At 37.9% G+C, this 14,279-nt stretch overlaps 2 protein-coding genes across 7 annotated transcripts in view; one reads left to right on the top strand and one right to left on the bottom strand.

The window, feature by feature from the left end:
- LOC135482060 (casein kinase I-like) overlaps window positions 1-2,941 on the bottom strand; it is a 34,093-nt gene extending 31,152 nt beyond the window's left edge. For all 3 annotated transcript variants that reach the window (XM_064761891.1, XM_064761888.1, XM_064761890.1), the window contains exons 1-2: window positions 2,788-2,941; window positions 2,593-2,670 (exon numbers count right to left, since the gene is read on the bottom strand). In XM_064761891.1, the coding sequence (XP_064617961.1) occupies window positions 2,593-2,668 (76 nt within the window). In that variant the 5' untranslated portion in view covers window positions 2,669-2,670; window positions 2,788-2,941. The remainder of the gene's footprint in view (window positions 1-2,592; window positions 2,671-2,787) is intronic.
- A 75-nt stretch (window positions 2,942-3,016) lies between these two features.
- On the top strand, window positions 3,017-13,683 carry LOC135472300 (U4/U6 small nuclear ribonucleoprotein Prp31-like). Of its 4 annotated transcripts, none has more exons than XM_064751758.1 (14): window positions 3,017-3,145; window positions 3,473-3,671; window positions 5,041-5,098; window positions 6,227-6,310; window positions 7,087-7,184; window positions 7,561-7,670; window positions 8,035-8,086; window positions 8,267-8,384; window positions 9,421-9,578; window positions 10,181-10,398; window positions 11,108-11,180; window positions 11,653-11,784; window positions 12,187-12,285; window positions 13,089-13,683. In XM_064751758.1, exons 2-14 carry the CDS (start codon window positions 3,495-3,497, stop codon window positions 13,191-13,193), a joined length of 1,482 nt encoding a protein of 493 aa, XP_064607828.1. In that variant the 5' UTR covers window positions 3,017-3,145; window positions 3,473-3,494; the 3' UTR covers window positions 13,194-13,683. The 4 variants fall into 4 exon arrangements, with proteins under 4 accessions (XP_064607828.1, XP_064607820.1, XP_064607846.1 ...); XM_064751750.1 differs by having other exon boundaries at window positions 3,023-3,145; window positions 3,435-3,671; XM_064751776.1 differs by having other exon boundaries at window positions 3,025-3,193.
- Window positions 13,684-14,279: the final 596 nt, after the last annotated feature.

Raw genomic sequence — 14,279 nt, 5'->3', positions numbered from 1 at the left:
ACTCTTGTAGGTCTCCTGTAATTCGTTTTTATCTGCCTTGGTGTAGCTGCTAGAATCAGTTTGGTCTCCCTATGTCTGGAGTTGACATTTAGAACGTTACATTTAGAGCTGCACTCAAAACAATGTACCAATGCTTTGCAGCATGTTTTTCTTTTTTGAAAAAAAAAATCAATCCGTTTTTCAACCTATCTGTAGGATCCTAGTAAAATTTAATTTGCTCTATCTGAAAAATTTGTTACGAAATCAATTTGTAAATTCAGTTTATTTAAATGCAACATTATGATCAGTACATTGGAGTAACAGAATCTGACAGGAGAGAACCAGAGGGCGTACATATTCTGAAACATTTAATTTACTTTGGATCCCAAAAAAATAGTTCATTAAGTGGAAAGGTTTAAATTTTTCATGGGAGGTAACTTCATATAGTCTTTCTTTTTTTTTTACATTTGGCGATGAAAGGCATCCCCCAAAATGCCATGATTTTCATTCGTTATTTAACAAAAATGAAGTCAACTTGCAACAATGCTGACCCCCCTTTGTAGATTTCTGTCAAGTAATCGCCATACAACTGTGTTGTTTTTTCGCCAAGATGAGGCTGTTTGAAATAAAAGTAGGTGGATTATTTTCATAAGAAATATTGCAAAAATCTGCTAAAAACCTCAAAAAACTCTCATTGTAGATTTTGTACAACGTCTGAATTTTTTCTTAGGTAAATAAATTTGTTGCTAAAAACATTCGCATTTTTTCAAATTTTATTGCCATTTCAGAAAATTGTTCTAAATTTGCGACAATGGCGAATGCCACCAGAGGCCCTGAATATGCAAGAATTATCAGCGAGCTCCCGATTATACTGACTCGGCAGTCAGCAGAGAATATTTAAGTTCGGGACAAACGCCCATTTTCAAGAAGTTTCCAGGAGTATTTGTCTTTTTTAAGGACTTTCAAGTACTTGAAATTGAAGTTGTATTTTTCCAGGAGTTTCAAGGACTGTGCACACCCTGGCTTGCAGAGAATTTTATGCATCGGTGTATGTGTAAGCCTACTGCTTGAAATCAGTTATTCTGAAACACCGTCTCAAATACCATTCTGTTTCATGGTTATATCACTACTCTGTGCGTTATACAGTTATATTATACGCAAATTTCAAAAATTTAAACCATTTTTTTTTCGAAATCAAGACCTTTAGTGTTATATTTGCTATTTTCATTGTAAGGCTGCTTATAGAAATAAATTCAGTGCCCAATCCCTTGTTTGATACTGAACTTTATCCTCTTTCCTGACTAATGCCACACCCCCGTTTCGCAGTCTTGTGGCATTTTCGCCAGGAGGCAGGATAAAATGCTGTGTCAAACTTACAGGGATGGGGTAACTTATAGTACTCCTCTGCTAAAATTTGGAAGAGTAGTGCACTTCTGCAAAAATAATCACACATTTTGATCAAAAATAAAAATTAAACCAGCACTGTGGTTTTCAGATCGAAAACATGCATGCACATCCTCATCATTTCTAATAAGCCCTAATCTAGTTCTGCAGAAATATTGTGAGAGCCATGCAGGATTTTGCAATCTATGGGTAACAGATGCAGGTATATTGGAAAATAACTCATCCTTCTGATTTCTTATATGTCTACAAAGTAAGCCTATGAATTCTTTACATTGGGGTGCATTCGTCACAAGGATAAAATAAACAGAAGAGGTCCCTGCAAAAACAGTGTACAATGACATGCCTTCCCTCAATCTGTTATCTTTTAGTTCCAAAATCCTGTGGTTGTCGCATGATTTCCTCATAACTCAATTACGGCTTATTGGTGGGCATCTAACAGTCTAGTCAATGGAGAATCAGAATTTTTGTACAATGTAACATGTGACTGTATTTTAAAAGTCAGGAGATAAATTCTCAAATAAACAGGCTTTCCAAAATGAAAGTCTGGCAAAAAAGTGTGAAAAGTGCCCTGTGTCTAGAACAGTCACAGAACATTTAACTTATCATTATATGTGATGGTGCAGCTTAGGACACCTTCAAAGTGACAAGTGATTTAGAAACCAAAGCCATGAGCAGTTTAAGGATTATGGAAAGTCACTCTTCTATCATTATGAAAATGGCAATGGAACTGTAGAACAGAGACAAATGTGTAAATGGTTTTCTAGTCAGTCATGGTATACTAACAAAGACAAGGTCAAGATCTATCATATTTACTAAATGATCCCGAAAATTCCACATACATGATAGTACAGTCCCTTTATGAAATATGTAATACTTTTTCACAAAACTGACAGCTACAGGGTACAAACCTAAAATACAGGAACTTGGAAAGTACCCTAATCAGATTCATTGCTGATTCATTTCACGGAAATCAGGCTCCTCATCACGGCGAAATTTGACATTCTCAACAACAAAGTTTCTTCTCTGATACAAACATGTAGATGAAGAAAAGTATGGATACAAAGCCCAAATCTCCAATATTTTTTTTTCTAAGTGTATTTGAGACTGGTCTTTGAGCCTTATTAGTTAATTCGAGGTCGACTTTGAATGCTGAAGATGTGACATAAATGTCAAAAAAATAATGGAGTACATTTTTCGATGCATACTCACCAAGGTAAATATCTCCAAACGAACCACTGCCGATCTTTCTACCTAAACGATATTTGTTGCCAACTCGCAACTCCATGCCTGTTCAAACACATCAAAAGAAATATCTAAGTTGCCCAAAATCGTTTGACATAGAAAGAAAACACAAACAATTTCGAAGGAGGGTATCTCGACAAAAAAGACAGTTGGACACTTTACCTGTTTGATAACCGTCACAATTCCCCCATAAATCAGTAAATCGATAATCTGTCTTTGGATTTCTATGTATTATATGCAGCAACTATAGACGGCTTGCGTGTGATGATATAGATTGCAAAGCTATCCAGTCCGCTAAATCTCCGCCATTATTTACTTCTTTCAATACTGGTTGCTGACCTATTCGCGCAAGCGCGACAGCGTTACTTCCTACTTGAAATAACCCGGATGCCACATTTATGAGCGGTGCTTGACGAAAAACGTGCGTGGATGTAGGGTGAAGATATGTAGTTATCGCCCCAACTGGTTTCATTCAAACTCCAGCGAACTCACCAGCGAAAGCAATTAAAAGCATTTAAAAGTAACTGCTCTCTTGAAATCTGTTTCACGTAAAATTGAGATTGGATAGGTAATTTATTGGTATCCGAACAATTTTCAGAATGAGATACGTATAGGCCTACCGGCATTGATGAGGATACAATGTCCAATTCGTTTACACAATCGCACAAATATGGCACTTAAAAGTCGATGTTATAATTTGAACATTTTTATGCTCTTTTCTGTGTGAAAAAAGTACACACATTATGTACAGATTACATCTTGTTGATGAGATCCTTATATTTCATGTTTTGCTTTCCCTTCCTTTAAAGACCAGACAGATAAATAAATTAGCCACATTGTGTTGCAGAGAAGAAAGAGGATCCCCAACCATGTCATTGGCAGACGAGTTACTGGCAGATCTAGAAGAGGGAGGTGATGCCTTAGGAGAAACTGACAGCGAAGCTCTTAATGAACTAACAGAAGTTGAAGATGTTCTCATGGAAACCGATATGTCAAAGGGGCGAACCTCTGTCCGATCTGTTGCTAAATTGCGGGACAGCGATCAGGTATTACAGAAGTCATTGGTTTTGCTGGTACTGGTACTTTTATGCTTTGAGAAGTTGAATGTGGCTCAAATGGTAAGATGCACGACTCTAACCATGAGATACATGAGGAGCGAGACATGGAATTTGTAGATAATTACCTCTTTCTCACTGCTTGCGGTACCTTGGTCACTCTTGTCTGCCTACCAATATAGCATGAAACTCTATGTGTCACAATTTTGTGAGTATCTGGACAAGGTTGGTGGTTTATTCCAGGCACACCAGTTTCCCCCACCCATAACACTGGTTGAAAGTGAAAAAGACTTGAGTATGGTGTCAGGTAACAAATAAATGAACTGTATACATTGTGGAAGAGTGTTTCTTATTTTGTGTTTTACTATACTTCAGCTTAGAATGGTAAGGATTAAGGGAGGTAAATTAAATTCAACGTATATGTCACTATTGATAATGCATGTGTGTGTGGATCTACCTGCATGTGTGTGGCTCAACTGGTATGATCTTGTAGCCTCACCCTACTCTGGTACAAATGAGACTAGAGTAAGCAGCAGCTCTGGCCACCACATGACTTGGGAATTTCCTTGAGATATGTCATCTGCTGTCCGGCTATATATAAGTAGGTTGCTTACGTAGTTACTCACACATATTCTCCCATCAATACGAACATTATCATTATAATACATTATCACGTGGGAACGCTTTTGTGGATAACTCCAACAGTTTTGAAGAAAATGGTTAACATGATAACTTTTAGATGAAGCAACTCAGTTAGAAATGTCAGCAGTACAACTTTACAAGCTCTGTCATCTACGAATGTGTGTCAAAGGTCAGAGAAGACTTGTGAAAACATGTCACGCCACATTATAGGAGATAGTGGGGTTATGTGGAATACAAACAAGGCTTTTGTTCCCCGAGATCAAGACCCGAGGAGTGAAAACACATGGATGTACTGTATGTATTGACCGAAGCCAACAAAATAAAGATGCAGAAATGCACAGATAGGATTGATCTCCTCATCGACATATAAATACACCAGGTCAGTGCTTACAATAATGCATTTCCGAAGCTTTCTGTCAGAAATCAAATTTCTTTGCTTCCAACACCGTAGATTTCATGTGCAGTAAGAGTGAAGCTGACCTGCTTGATACGTCAGTATATTGTTAAATCAGGTGTATCTGAGAAAAGTAATGGTTAGTTTCCCTAGCTCTGTATGGTTTCCTTTTCCACAAAAGCCTAACCCTGAGCATATAAATGAATGCCATTGAGGAATTTGTTACGGTGTTAAAATTCCTATATTTTTATTTACTTACGCTTAATTATCGTACCTTGTATGGTTTTGTCTGTATTACTGAGATTGATATATGATTTTTTTCAGCTGAAAGAAATTTTGTCTCAAATTCACAAATACCAGAGTGGAACAAAGAAAAGAGATGGTAAGCCTCAATGCGTATTTGTTCTTGTATTACCATTTTATCCCAAATTGATGACATTGATGGAGACTATTGACTGCTACAACCATTTGTCGAGTTGTCAGTCACCCTTCATACTGGGTGTCATAGTGATGCTCTACATGTGTATGTTTCTTATGTGTCATTTATGGCCATCTCTTTATCATACCAAATCAAATTTGAAACTTCTGGATGTGCAGTTACAACCTACTTGTACAAGGCGCTGGTAAACTGACCAATCAAGTGGACTGTTGAGCCAATCTTGCAATGTTGATTGCCTGGGATAACACAGGTGAAGCCGTACATGTACGTATAGTGATTGATAACAGGCAATTCTGGAAAATTCAGGCTATTCACAAAGTCTCACATTTATGTTATAATTGGTTTCCTCCCACCGTAACTCCGGCCGTCATCATATAAGTGAGATATTCTTAACGGTGTAAAAAGAAAACGATCAAAAAAATACTTAAATTGTGTGGTCATTGCTAGGCACTCTTTATCTGTTTTAATGATCCTAAGTCATTGTGAATCAGTAGTTATCCCTTGAAATTTATTAAAATTTCGCCATTCTTTTCATAGAATTGGTCGTCCTCTTTTGTTAATTCGGGGCCTCCATGGCTCAGTTGGTTATTGGCTAGCACAGCGTAATGACCCAGGTGTCTCTCACCAATGCGGTCGCTGTGCGCTTAAGTCCGACTCATGCTGGCTTCCTCTCTCACCGTACGTGGGAAGGTCTATCAACAACCTGCAGATGGTCATGGGTTTCGCCCGGGCTCTGCCCGGTTTCCTTCCACCATAATGCTGGCCGCTGTAGTATAAGTGAAATATTCTTGAGTACGGCGTAAAACAACAATCAAAAAAATAAATCTTTTGTCAATTCAGCCAACACCTTGTCCAGTGACAAAATGAAAATCGCAAAATTTACACACTGTTCTTTTACTTCAGTGATATACATTATAACATACAACAGTTGACACGACAAACTGTTGGTAGATGCATTTACAGTTAGGTATGCAGGGTTATTTCTATCTAAATTAAAGTCTTTAGCTTAAGAACATTGTTACAGTTGTGAGAGTACTTGCACTTTCAGTCCCCTTCTGATTATGTTTGTAGTGTCTGGACCAGTTGAAGCAGATCCAGAGTATTTACTTATAGTGGAGGCCAACAACCTTACAGTTGAAATTGATAATGAGATCAGTAAGTATTTAAACTTTAAACCTTAAGTTTTATGTAGCTTTTAGAGTCATCCTTCCTTTTGTCTCTATTTTCTGTGTAATGGTTTTGTTATTTGGACTGTTTGATGATGGTTGACGGCATTTTTATATTTCCGTTCCACTAAACTCTGTAGAGGCCACTTGTGGCCTAGTGCTGTCCAGTGTGTAGAGAAAGTCAAGTCTCCGGGAAAGATCTTCACCATCTTTAATTTTGACAAGGAACATAAGAATATATTAACCTTTTGGAGTATGTCTGTCCCCTCATTTGTCACCACTTGGACATTGTAGCAAACTATAACCTTGTATCAGTAAGGTATCCCATGGTTGGAATGAGCAAGCCTAAAACATGCACATGGAGAAAATCAAAACCACCGCCATGTTACAATTTTAATCAGTCAGATGCAAGTTATGTATATACGCCAAGAGCGCAGCTGTTTCTGCTGACATCAAGGTTTTGCCTTTAGCCATATATGCATAGGGTACATGTTTCTTGTTTCTTTAACTTGGTGTATCCCATGGCCTTGTAAGAATTCCAGATTAAAAGTTGAGTGTTACCAAACATGTCAGAAGAGCCGTTTGGGCCTGTTTCCACCCTCTTCCAAACTAACTAAATTCAAACTTAATGCATGGTACAATACGCCATTCTAATACTGGAAGGGAGAGATGTGTTAAAACCTTCCTTTCTATTAAATTACATGTATTCAGAGATTATTCAGAGTTTACTGAAAATGTGACACATGCTGCCTTGTCTGATTTCAGATGTTATCCACAAATTCACCAGAGATATTTATTCTAAGAGATTTCCTGAACTGGAATCATTGGTCCCAATTCCAATGGATTATTGTAGGACAGTAAAGGTAGGATTTTTTTGACAAACACTATATAAGACATTTAAAACCATGTTTCAGAATTCTCTTACCCGACCACTAGAGAGAAAAGGGGGCTGGAGACGACAAATCAACAGTTAACTGAAATGGTTATGCTAATTGTCATCATCTAGTATATTTAACTTTTGTGTTTTATTGCAGTCCTTCCCCTAGGAAATTTGTTTGTAAAGCAATCTTTAATGGGCCCCTTGAGCCATGAAGAATGATTTGACAGGTATCCAAAATTATCAGTGGAGTAACATTGTGAGGGCTTACATAAATATCAGCATTGTATTCATTTGATGATTGTTTTGTATGCATATGGCCTCTTTGTGGCACATGTAGTGATATTTGGTTGTGTTTTCAGGAATTAGGTAACAATATCCTGGAGAACTCCAAGAGTAGTGAAGTTTTACAGGAAATACTGACTCCAGCTACCATCATGGTGGTTAGTGTTACAGCCTCCACCACACAAGGGTTAGTGCTGACAATCTTCATAGATCAATTACTCAGGGAAATGTGGTACTGTCAGAAGATTTATGTCTGATACAATGGTTGTTGTTTTCTCTACTTTTTTGTTGTGGACAATAAATCCCACTTTATAAGAAGAACATTTAGCTGTTCATTTCTCAGTTTAAAAAATACTTAAAAAAATTATCACCACATATTTTAGGTATAATTTACCTTTATCATAAACAAGCATCTTGTATAATGTTTACTTGGCCTGTGTCTGTCGTGTTTCACGGTAAAAACAGTTAGTAAAATGTAAATTACTTTAGCTCCCTGGAAGGAATCTTCCAGAAAACTTGCAGTATATTTTATTGTCACTTGTCATTGGTAGTTCTGAACTTGGAGAGGAAGATATGGCATTGGTGATAGAAGCTTGTGATATGGTAGGTACATGGACTTCATTTCTGTGGTACTTTTCAGTGTGATTGATTGTCATCACAAGTAAATATGTTTTGATGATATAACTTAAAACTGGTAGTGCATGTGCATGTAATGATGTTCATGATTTCGTGTAAAAAGAAAAATTTCACTACATGTTAAATACCTAATTGTTCACTTTGCAGGCTGTGGATTTGAATAATTACAAGTCAGAGATATTTGAGTATGTCGAATCCAGAATGTCCTTTATCGCCCCTAATCTCTCTATTATTGTTGGTGCACCAATTGCTGCCAAACTCATGGGTAAGTAACATTAGTACGTTACAACATGTATTTGGTCTATCTTTCTATGACGTAGTTGCAGATTGTCCGCCATATACTGGTTACATATGTTTAACCTTTCTGTCATGATGTCACAATGGCTTTCGTAGAGGATGGAAACAAATATGTCCCAAAACGTTGTTCTGTTCTGGTGTGTGATATCTATCCATCCATTGTCAGCGAAAGCAACATCCCATTTCATAATAGACTTGTTTTTTCTGTCTCATCCCTTTTCACATGCACCAAGGGAGTAAGACATGAGATTTATAGTCTTTGAGCGTCCTCTTTATATGTAATACCAGTATGGCCGAGGGTTGTAGAATTCGACTTTTAGAGGTTTTTGCCTTAAAAAGTAAAAGAAGAGGAAGAATCCAGTCATACAGCATGAATAGCGGAAAACTGTAACTGTTTCCTACAGCAATTCTGGATCTCTCTCCCAAGAATATGACTGTTGTATTTTAACGACTTGGACATTTACTTCTAATTCCAAGTTTTGCAAAATAACTATGACACTTAAACCGACAAGACTATTCAGTTGTTTGTATTTTTCCGCCTTTCTCTAGTTCCTAGTTTTCTTGTAATGTTAGGAAATTCCCAGTTTAGATCTAGATTTAAAGCCTCTCTTAAGTCTTTACTTTTTTACTAGGCGGAGGTCTAATTCTTTACTTGACTTCAAGGAAATTTATTTTTGATATTTCAATATGTCACACTAGCAAACATAAGTGCAGGTCACAGTACAGTTGTGTGAATGTGTAGTATGAAGATGAATGTGTGATGTGAAATGCCCACCAGTTTCCATAATGCATCTTGCTAGTACTTAGTTTGGGAGTTTGTTTTTGCTCTGGTTTTACTCTCCAAGCTGCAGTCTGTTATGATACTTATAAGTAAGTTCTTAATAATGATCATAAAAAGACAGGAAGCTAACTCTCGGTTTTTACCAATTTTTTTGTTTGTTTGGTTGTTTGCCCTTTGTATGATGATCTGACACTACCAACGGCTTTGTACTGACTTATTCCAGGTTCAGCTGGAGGCCTGACTAACCTCTCCAAGATGCCATCATGTAACATTCAGGTATTAGGTGCGCAGAAGAGAACATTGTCAGGATTCTCCTCCACAGCTATCCAGCCTCACACAGGCTACGTCTTCCACTCAGAAATAGTTCAGGATACACCAGCGGTAAGGAGCAGCAGACAGGTTTTAGGGGGAAATAGCAGTGTTATATTCTATTCTATTCTATTAAGCATGAGCGTCTTTGTTAGGTTTGTGTTACCACATCTGATCTATATACTGCATGGTATCGTTCGGCTATAAAGATGTTATCCAATCTGGCTAGTTAAAATGTTATGAGCTATAAATTATATATGCCTTCACTGATTGACCGTCCTTTCCATGATATGAAATGACACAATGCATTATCTCTTTGATTTTGATCAAAAAAACTCCTGTAGGACTACCTTCTATCTGTCTAATTTGTACATCCTGCAGCACAACATGAGGTATTCATCATCCTCTACCTGGTGGGGCTGGAAAATATCAGCTCTTATAGGATAGGCAAGAGCCTAGCAGTTGTGGCCTACCAGCTATGTGTCCAAATCTGAAATCCATGTATAGATATACTGTAGAAAAATGCATCAACTTGGAACTGGACCACGCAAGTAGACTGAGTCATTTTGCATCGCTCTCCAGTGTTGATAGAACTATTTTAATTAGCCTAAATCATTTGCAGTTATAGATTAAAATTATACATTTGTATGAAAGCAGTAACTTTGTGTGTGCAGGATCTGAGGAAGAAGGCCGCCCGTTTGGTTGCTGCTAAGTGTACCCTTGCTGCTAGAGTGGACAGTTTTCATGAGAGTCTGGATGGAACAGTGGGAGATAATCTAAAAGCAGAGATCATGCAGAAACTGGACAAGTTACAGGAACCTCCACCTGTGAAACAGGTCAAACCACTTGCCCCGCCTATAGATTCTCAGCGCAAGAAGAGAGGGGGCAGAAGGTCAATCATTTTGACTTTGTCATAATAAAAGTTGATACAAAATAATTGATATTTATTGAAAACTCCAGACAAGCACCTGATCAGCACTTGACAAATCCATTTGCGTGTGATCAGAAAGTTTGTCAAGTACCTGGTGAAAGATGGTGGTTGACAGTTGTATGAACTGGACACAATTGTATGAGTGAAATATTCTTGAGTAAGGGAGTTAAACAACAGTCAAATAAATGATCAAAACTCAAGGCAGCTTGTATTTATTTAATTATTTGATTGGTGCTTTTACGCTGTTCTGAAGGGTAGTTCACTTATATGACAGCGACCAGCATTATAGTGGGTGGAAACCAGCACAGTTCGAGGGAAACCCACGACCATCAGCAGGTTGCTGGCAGACTTTCTGGTGGAGAGGAGAGAAAGCCGGCCTGAGCTGAACTCACATCGATTGCATTAATGAGAGGCTCCTGGGTCATTGCACCTCGCAGACGCGCACCTTAACCCCAGAGGGCCCAAGGCAGCTTGTAGCACAGCAGTACTTAAAACTTTCAAAGATGTAATGATTCAGCAAATGTTCACATTTATAATGATGCTTTAGTGTTTGTTTCTGTATAGTCCTTCAGCTGCATATTGAAGACAAAAAAATATTCTTACATTCTTATATCAGATGGATTTTGTCTAAAACGTGATTGAATATGCATGAAAATATAAATGTTTTCAGAGCTCGCAAGATGAAGGAACGTCTTGGACTTACAGAAATGAGAAGGCAGGCAAACAGAATGAACTTTGCAGAGGTCAGTGGACATTTATTAGTCTATCTAACAGTGGCAGGCAGATTCATATTTGTGTGCTCAAACCCAGCTGTCGCTGGTTCTACTGAGCTTTAAATCAGGTAGTTTCACATGTTCTTTTGAGTAGTAGTTACTGTAATGATTTTCTTCAAGCTGTGTTTAGTTTCCTTCACCATCAGACCTCATTGCTATCGTAAAAGTCAAACATTCTTTGCTACAGTGTTTAAACCCTGTTAAATTTATCAGATAAATTCCAGGAGACATCGTTTATTTTAATTTATCTTTGCATTCATAAGTTACTGTGGGTTCCATCTGTGTTAGTCCAATTATGTTCACTTTCTGGTACAGTTCTGACAGCTGGCACAGGTGTGAGATAACCTATACGTAGAGTATATTAATGCCGGTTTAAATGAAAACAAACACACCTAAAAAGCTGTGTAAAAACTTGAGATGGAGAAGGTGTTCTTGTTTACAGATTGAAGAGGATGCTTACCAGGATGACCTTGGCTTCTCATTGGGCACACTGGGTGGAAAAACCGCTTCAGGCAGAGTCCGAGGACCAGCTGTAGACTCAAAAACAAAGGCCAGGATCTCCAAAACTTTACAGGTAACACACGCAGCTCATTTTCTGTATGATACACTTTGATACATAAACATTTTTAACTCACCAGTCCTACCCTGAGTGTAGGCATCAAATAAATCAGCTATAACAATGTTGATTCCTATATATGCAGGTCATTTTTACTCATTTAAGACTTTTTCATAAGTAAACCTACCCATAGTAGCTTGAAGGTTAAAATTTATTCACCAACATCTTTTCTGATGTCAAGATTTAAAATCTTCTGTTCCTTTGATTATGTTGTATCCAAAGTTGCCTGTTAATTTGGACATGGTTGCAGAATGCTAGGTTTATACTGTATAATTCAGTGGGATCATGGCTATTTGCAGTCAGTAACATATAGTAATCTGTCATGTCTAATTATGGACATTTCCTGCATTTTACTTGTAGCAAAAACTCTCCAAGCAGAACAATGTATGGGGAGGAAGTACAACAGTGAAGAAGCAGATAGCAGGAACAGCATCCAGTGTAGCCTTCACACCTCTACAGGTGAGAGCTAACATATGTCTTGTGGACTATTAATCAATAACATATCTAAACTAGAGAGCCTTTGTTCAGATGATACACACTTCTACACACCTCCTCTTGCTACTTACGTTGACAAAAACACATGTAAAGATGTATTTGTGCTCAACCTTGATTCCCTTTGCGTGTTTTGCATATGAAATTTGAAAAGTTTTCTTGTCTGTAAAATGATAATGTAATGAAAACTGCTGTTCATTAAACAGATGTAGTTGGTTTCTTAAAATAACTGATGTATTTAAGCATGAAGAGCTGTTTTTTGAAATAAATATTTCGATGTCCTTTACAATTATTACTGATAGAATCTTGCTACAGGATTGTTGGAAACAGTGTGAAGGACTGCTTCTGTGGCCTAATAGTTAGAGTGTCCGCCTCGAAGTTGGGGGACCCAGGATCAAACCTGGGTCGGGTCATACCAAAGACTTCAAAAATGATCTTTGTTGCTGCCCCACTTGGCACTCAAATAAGGAAACAGGATTGGGTGTTATGTCAGGTGTATTCACCATGATATTTCATTGGCCGCAGCACTTTGGCAGCATGAACTCGCAGTGCCACAAGAAGAGACAGTAAACGTACACACCTAATGACCCCTTGCCCCTTAATTATAATTAAAAAATTGTTAAGTACGTCAAATCCAAAGCATACACACATTTTATACACACCCTGTGGTAAATTCATTTGCTGGGTGACATTGGTCTGTCCTTTTCTGTTGGCCGTACATTTCCTTAAATGTGTCTATCACTTTCTTAACTTTCATCATTTTGTTACAGGGTTTAGAGATTGTCAATCCACAAGCAGCTGAGAAAAGGGTGCAAGAAGCGAACCAGAAATATTTCTCAAGTACAGCAAGTTTTCTCAAGTTAAAACAGAAATGAAGAACAAATATGAAGTGTCTTTCCAATATAAGAGACCATTTCCACTTACCATTCAGCTAACTGGCTACAATCTCTGACTTGATGTCTTTAAGTGGAAGCTCTGCAGCTTTTACTAAATGCCCCTTTAGGAAACAGTAAGCTGTGAGAGCATTCAAGTGGCCGGTCACAAACTCTGTTAATCCACTGTGACATCACCCTTAGCACAGTGAGGGCAAAGTGCAAATGTGTGATGCACCATCATCACTTCTATCCTGGAAAGCTGGAAGTCCTGAGGAAACAAGTCTAGCTTGCAGTATAAAATGCAGTAGGGCCTATATCTAAACTGATCATCGATGAAATTAGTTTGCAAAGACAAAATGTATCATAATCCTACAAAGACCTGATGGTACATATATAGACCATACTGAACAGAATCGGCAAGCTCTCTACTTCAGCTTGTGAAATTTTCTTGGTAAACCATGCCATTTGCCAGATAAATAAACATGACCTATTATTACTATTATTTGGTTGTCTCCTCTTTTTGTTGTCCAATATCTGTCAACTATTTTATGATTGATTTCAGTATTGACCTGTCTGGGTCCTGTGCTTGCTTATGTCTGTTTGTCTTGTATGACTCAAGGTATTGTATGTTTTAATTCCTGTTGAACTGAGGTTTTATGAAGCTATAAGTCAGCAGGTTTGTCAGTTTATTTGTGGTGTGAATGTAACTGCCTTAGGTACCACACTCATCTTCATGTCATTGACTGGTAGGCAGGAAGTTTACTATAGAGTGTGAATGCCTAAAGTGCGATGGCCATTGTCTTCAGGGCATTGACTGGTAGTCCAGAAATTTACTGTGATTTGTGACTACTTAGGGCACCATGCCCATTGCCTTTAGGATATTGACTGGTAGTCTGGAAGTTTAGTGTGATATGTGACTGTCTAGGGTGCCACACACATTGTCTTTAAGATATTGACTGCTTGGCAGGAAGTTTACTGTGAGATGAATGACTGCCTATGTTGCCACGCCCATTGTGACCATTGGTTGGAAGGAAATTTTCTGTGATAGGAAGGGGACCGTCTGTGGTTCATTTCCCATTGTCTTCA

The sequence above is a fragment of the Liolophura sinensis genome, chromosome 1 (genome assembly GCF_032854445.1).
Source record: "Liolophura sinensis isolate JHLJ2023 chromosome 1, CUHK_Ljap_v2, whole genome shotgun sequence".
Classification (NCBI taxonomy): Eukaryota; Metazoa; Mollusca; class Polyplacophora; order Chitonida; family Chitonidae; genus Liolophura; species Liolophura sinensis.
The sequence above is the reverse complement of the archived record's forward strand: the minus strand, read 5'-3'. Positions and strand labels throughout refer to the sequence as shown.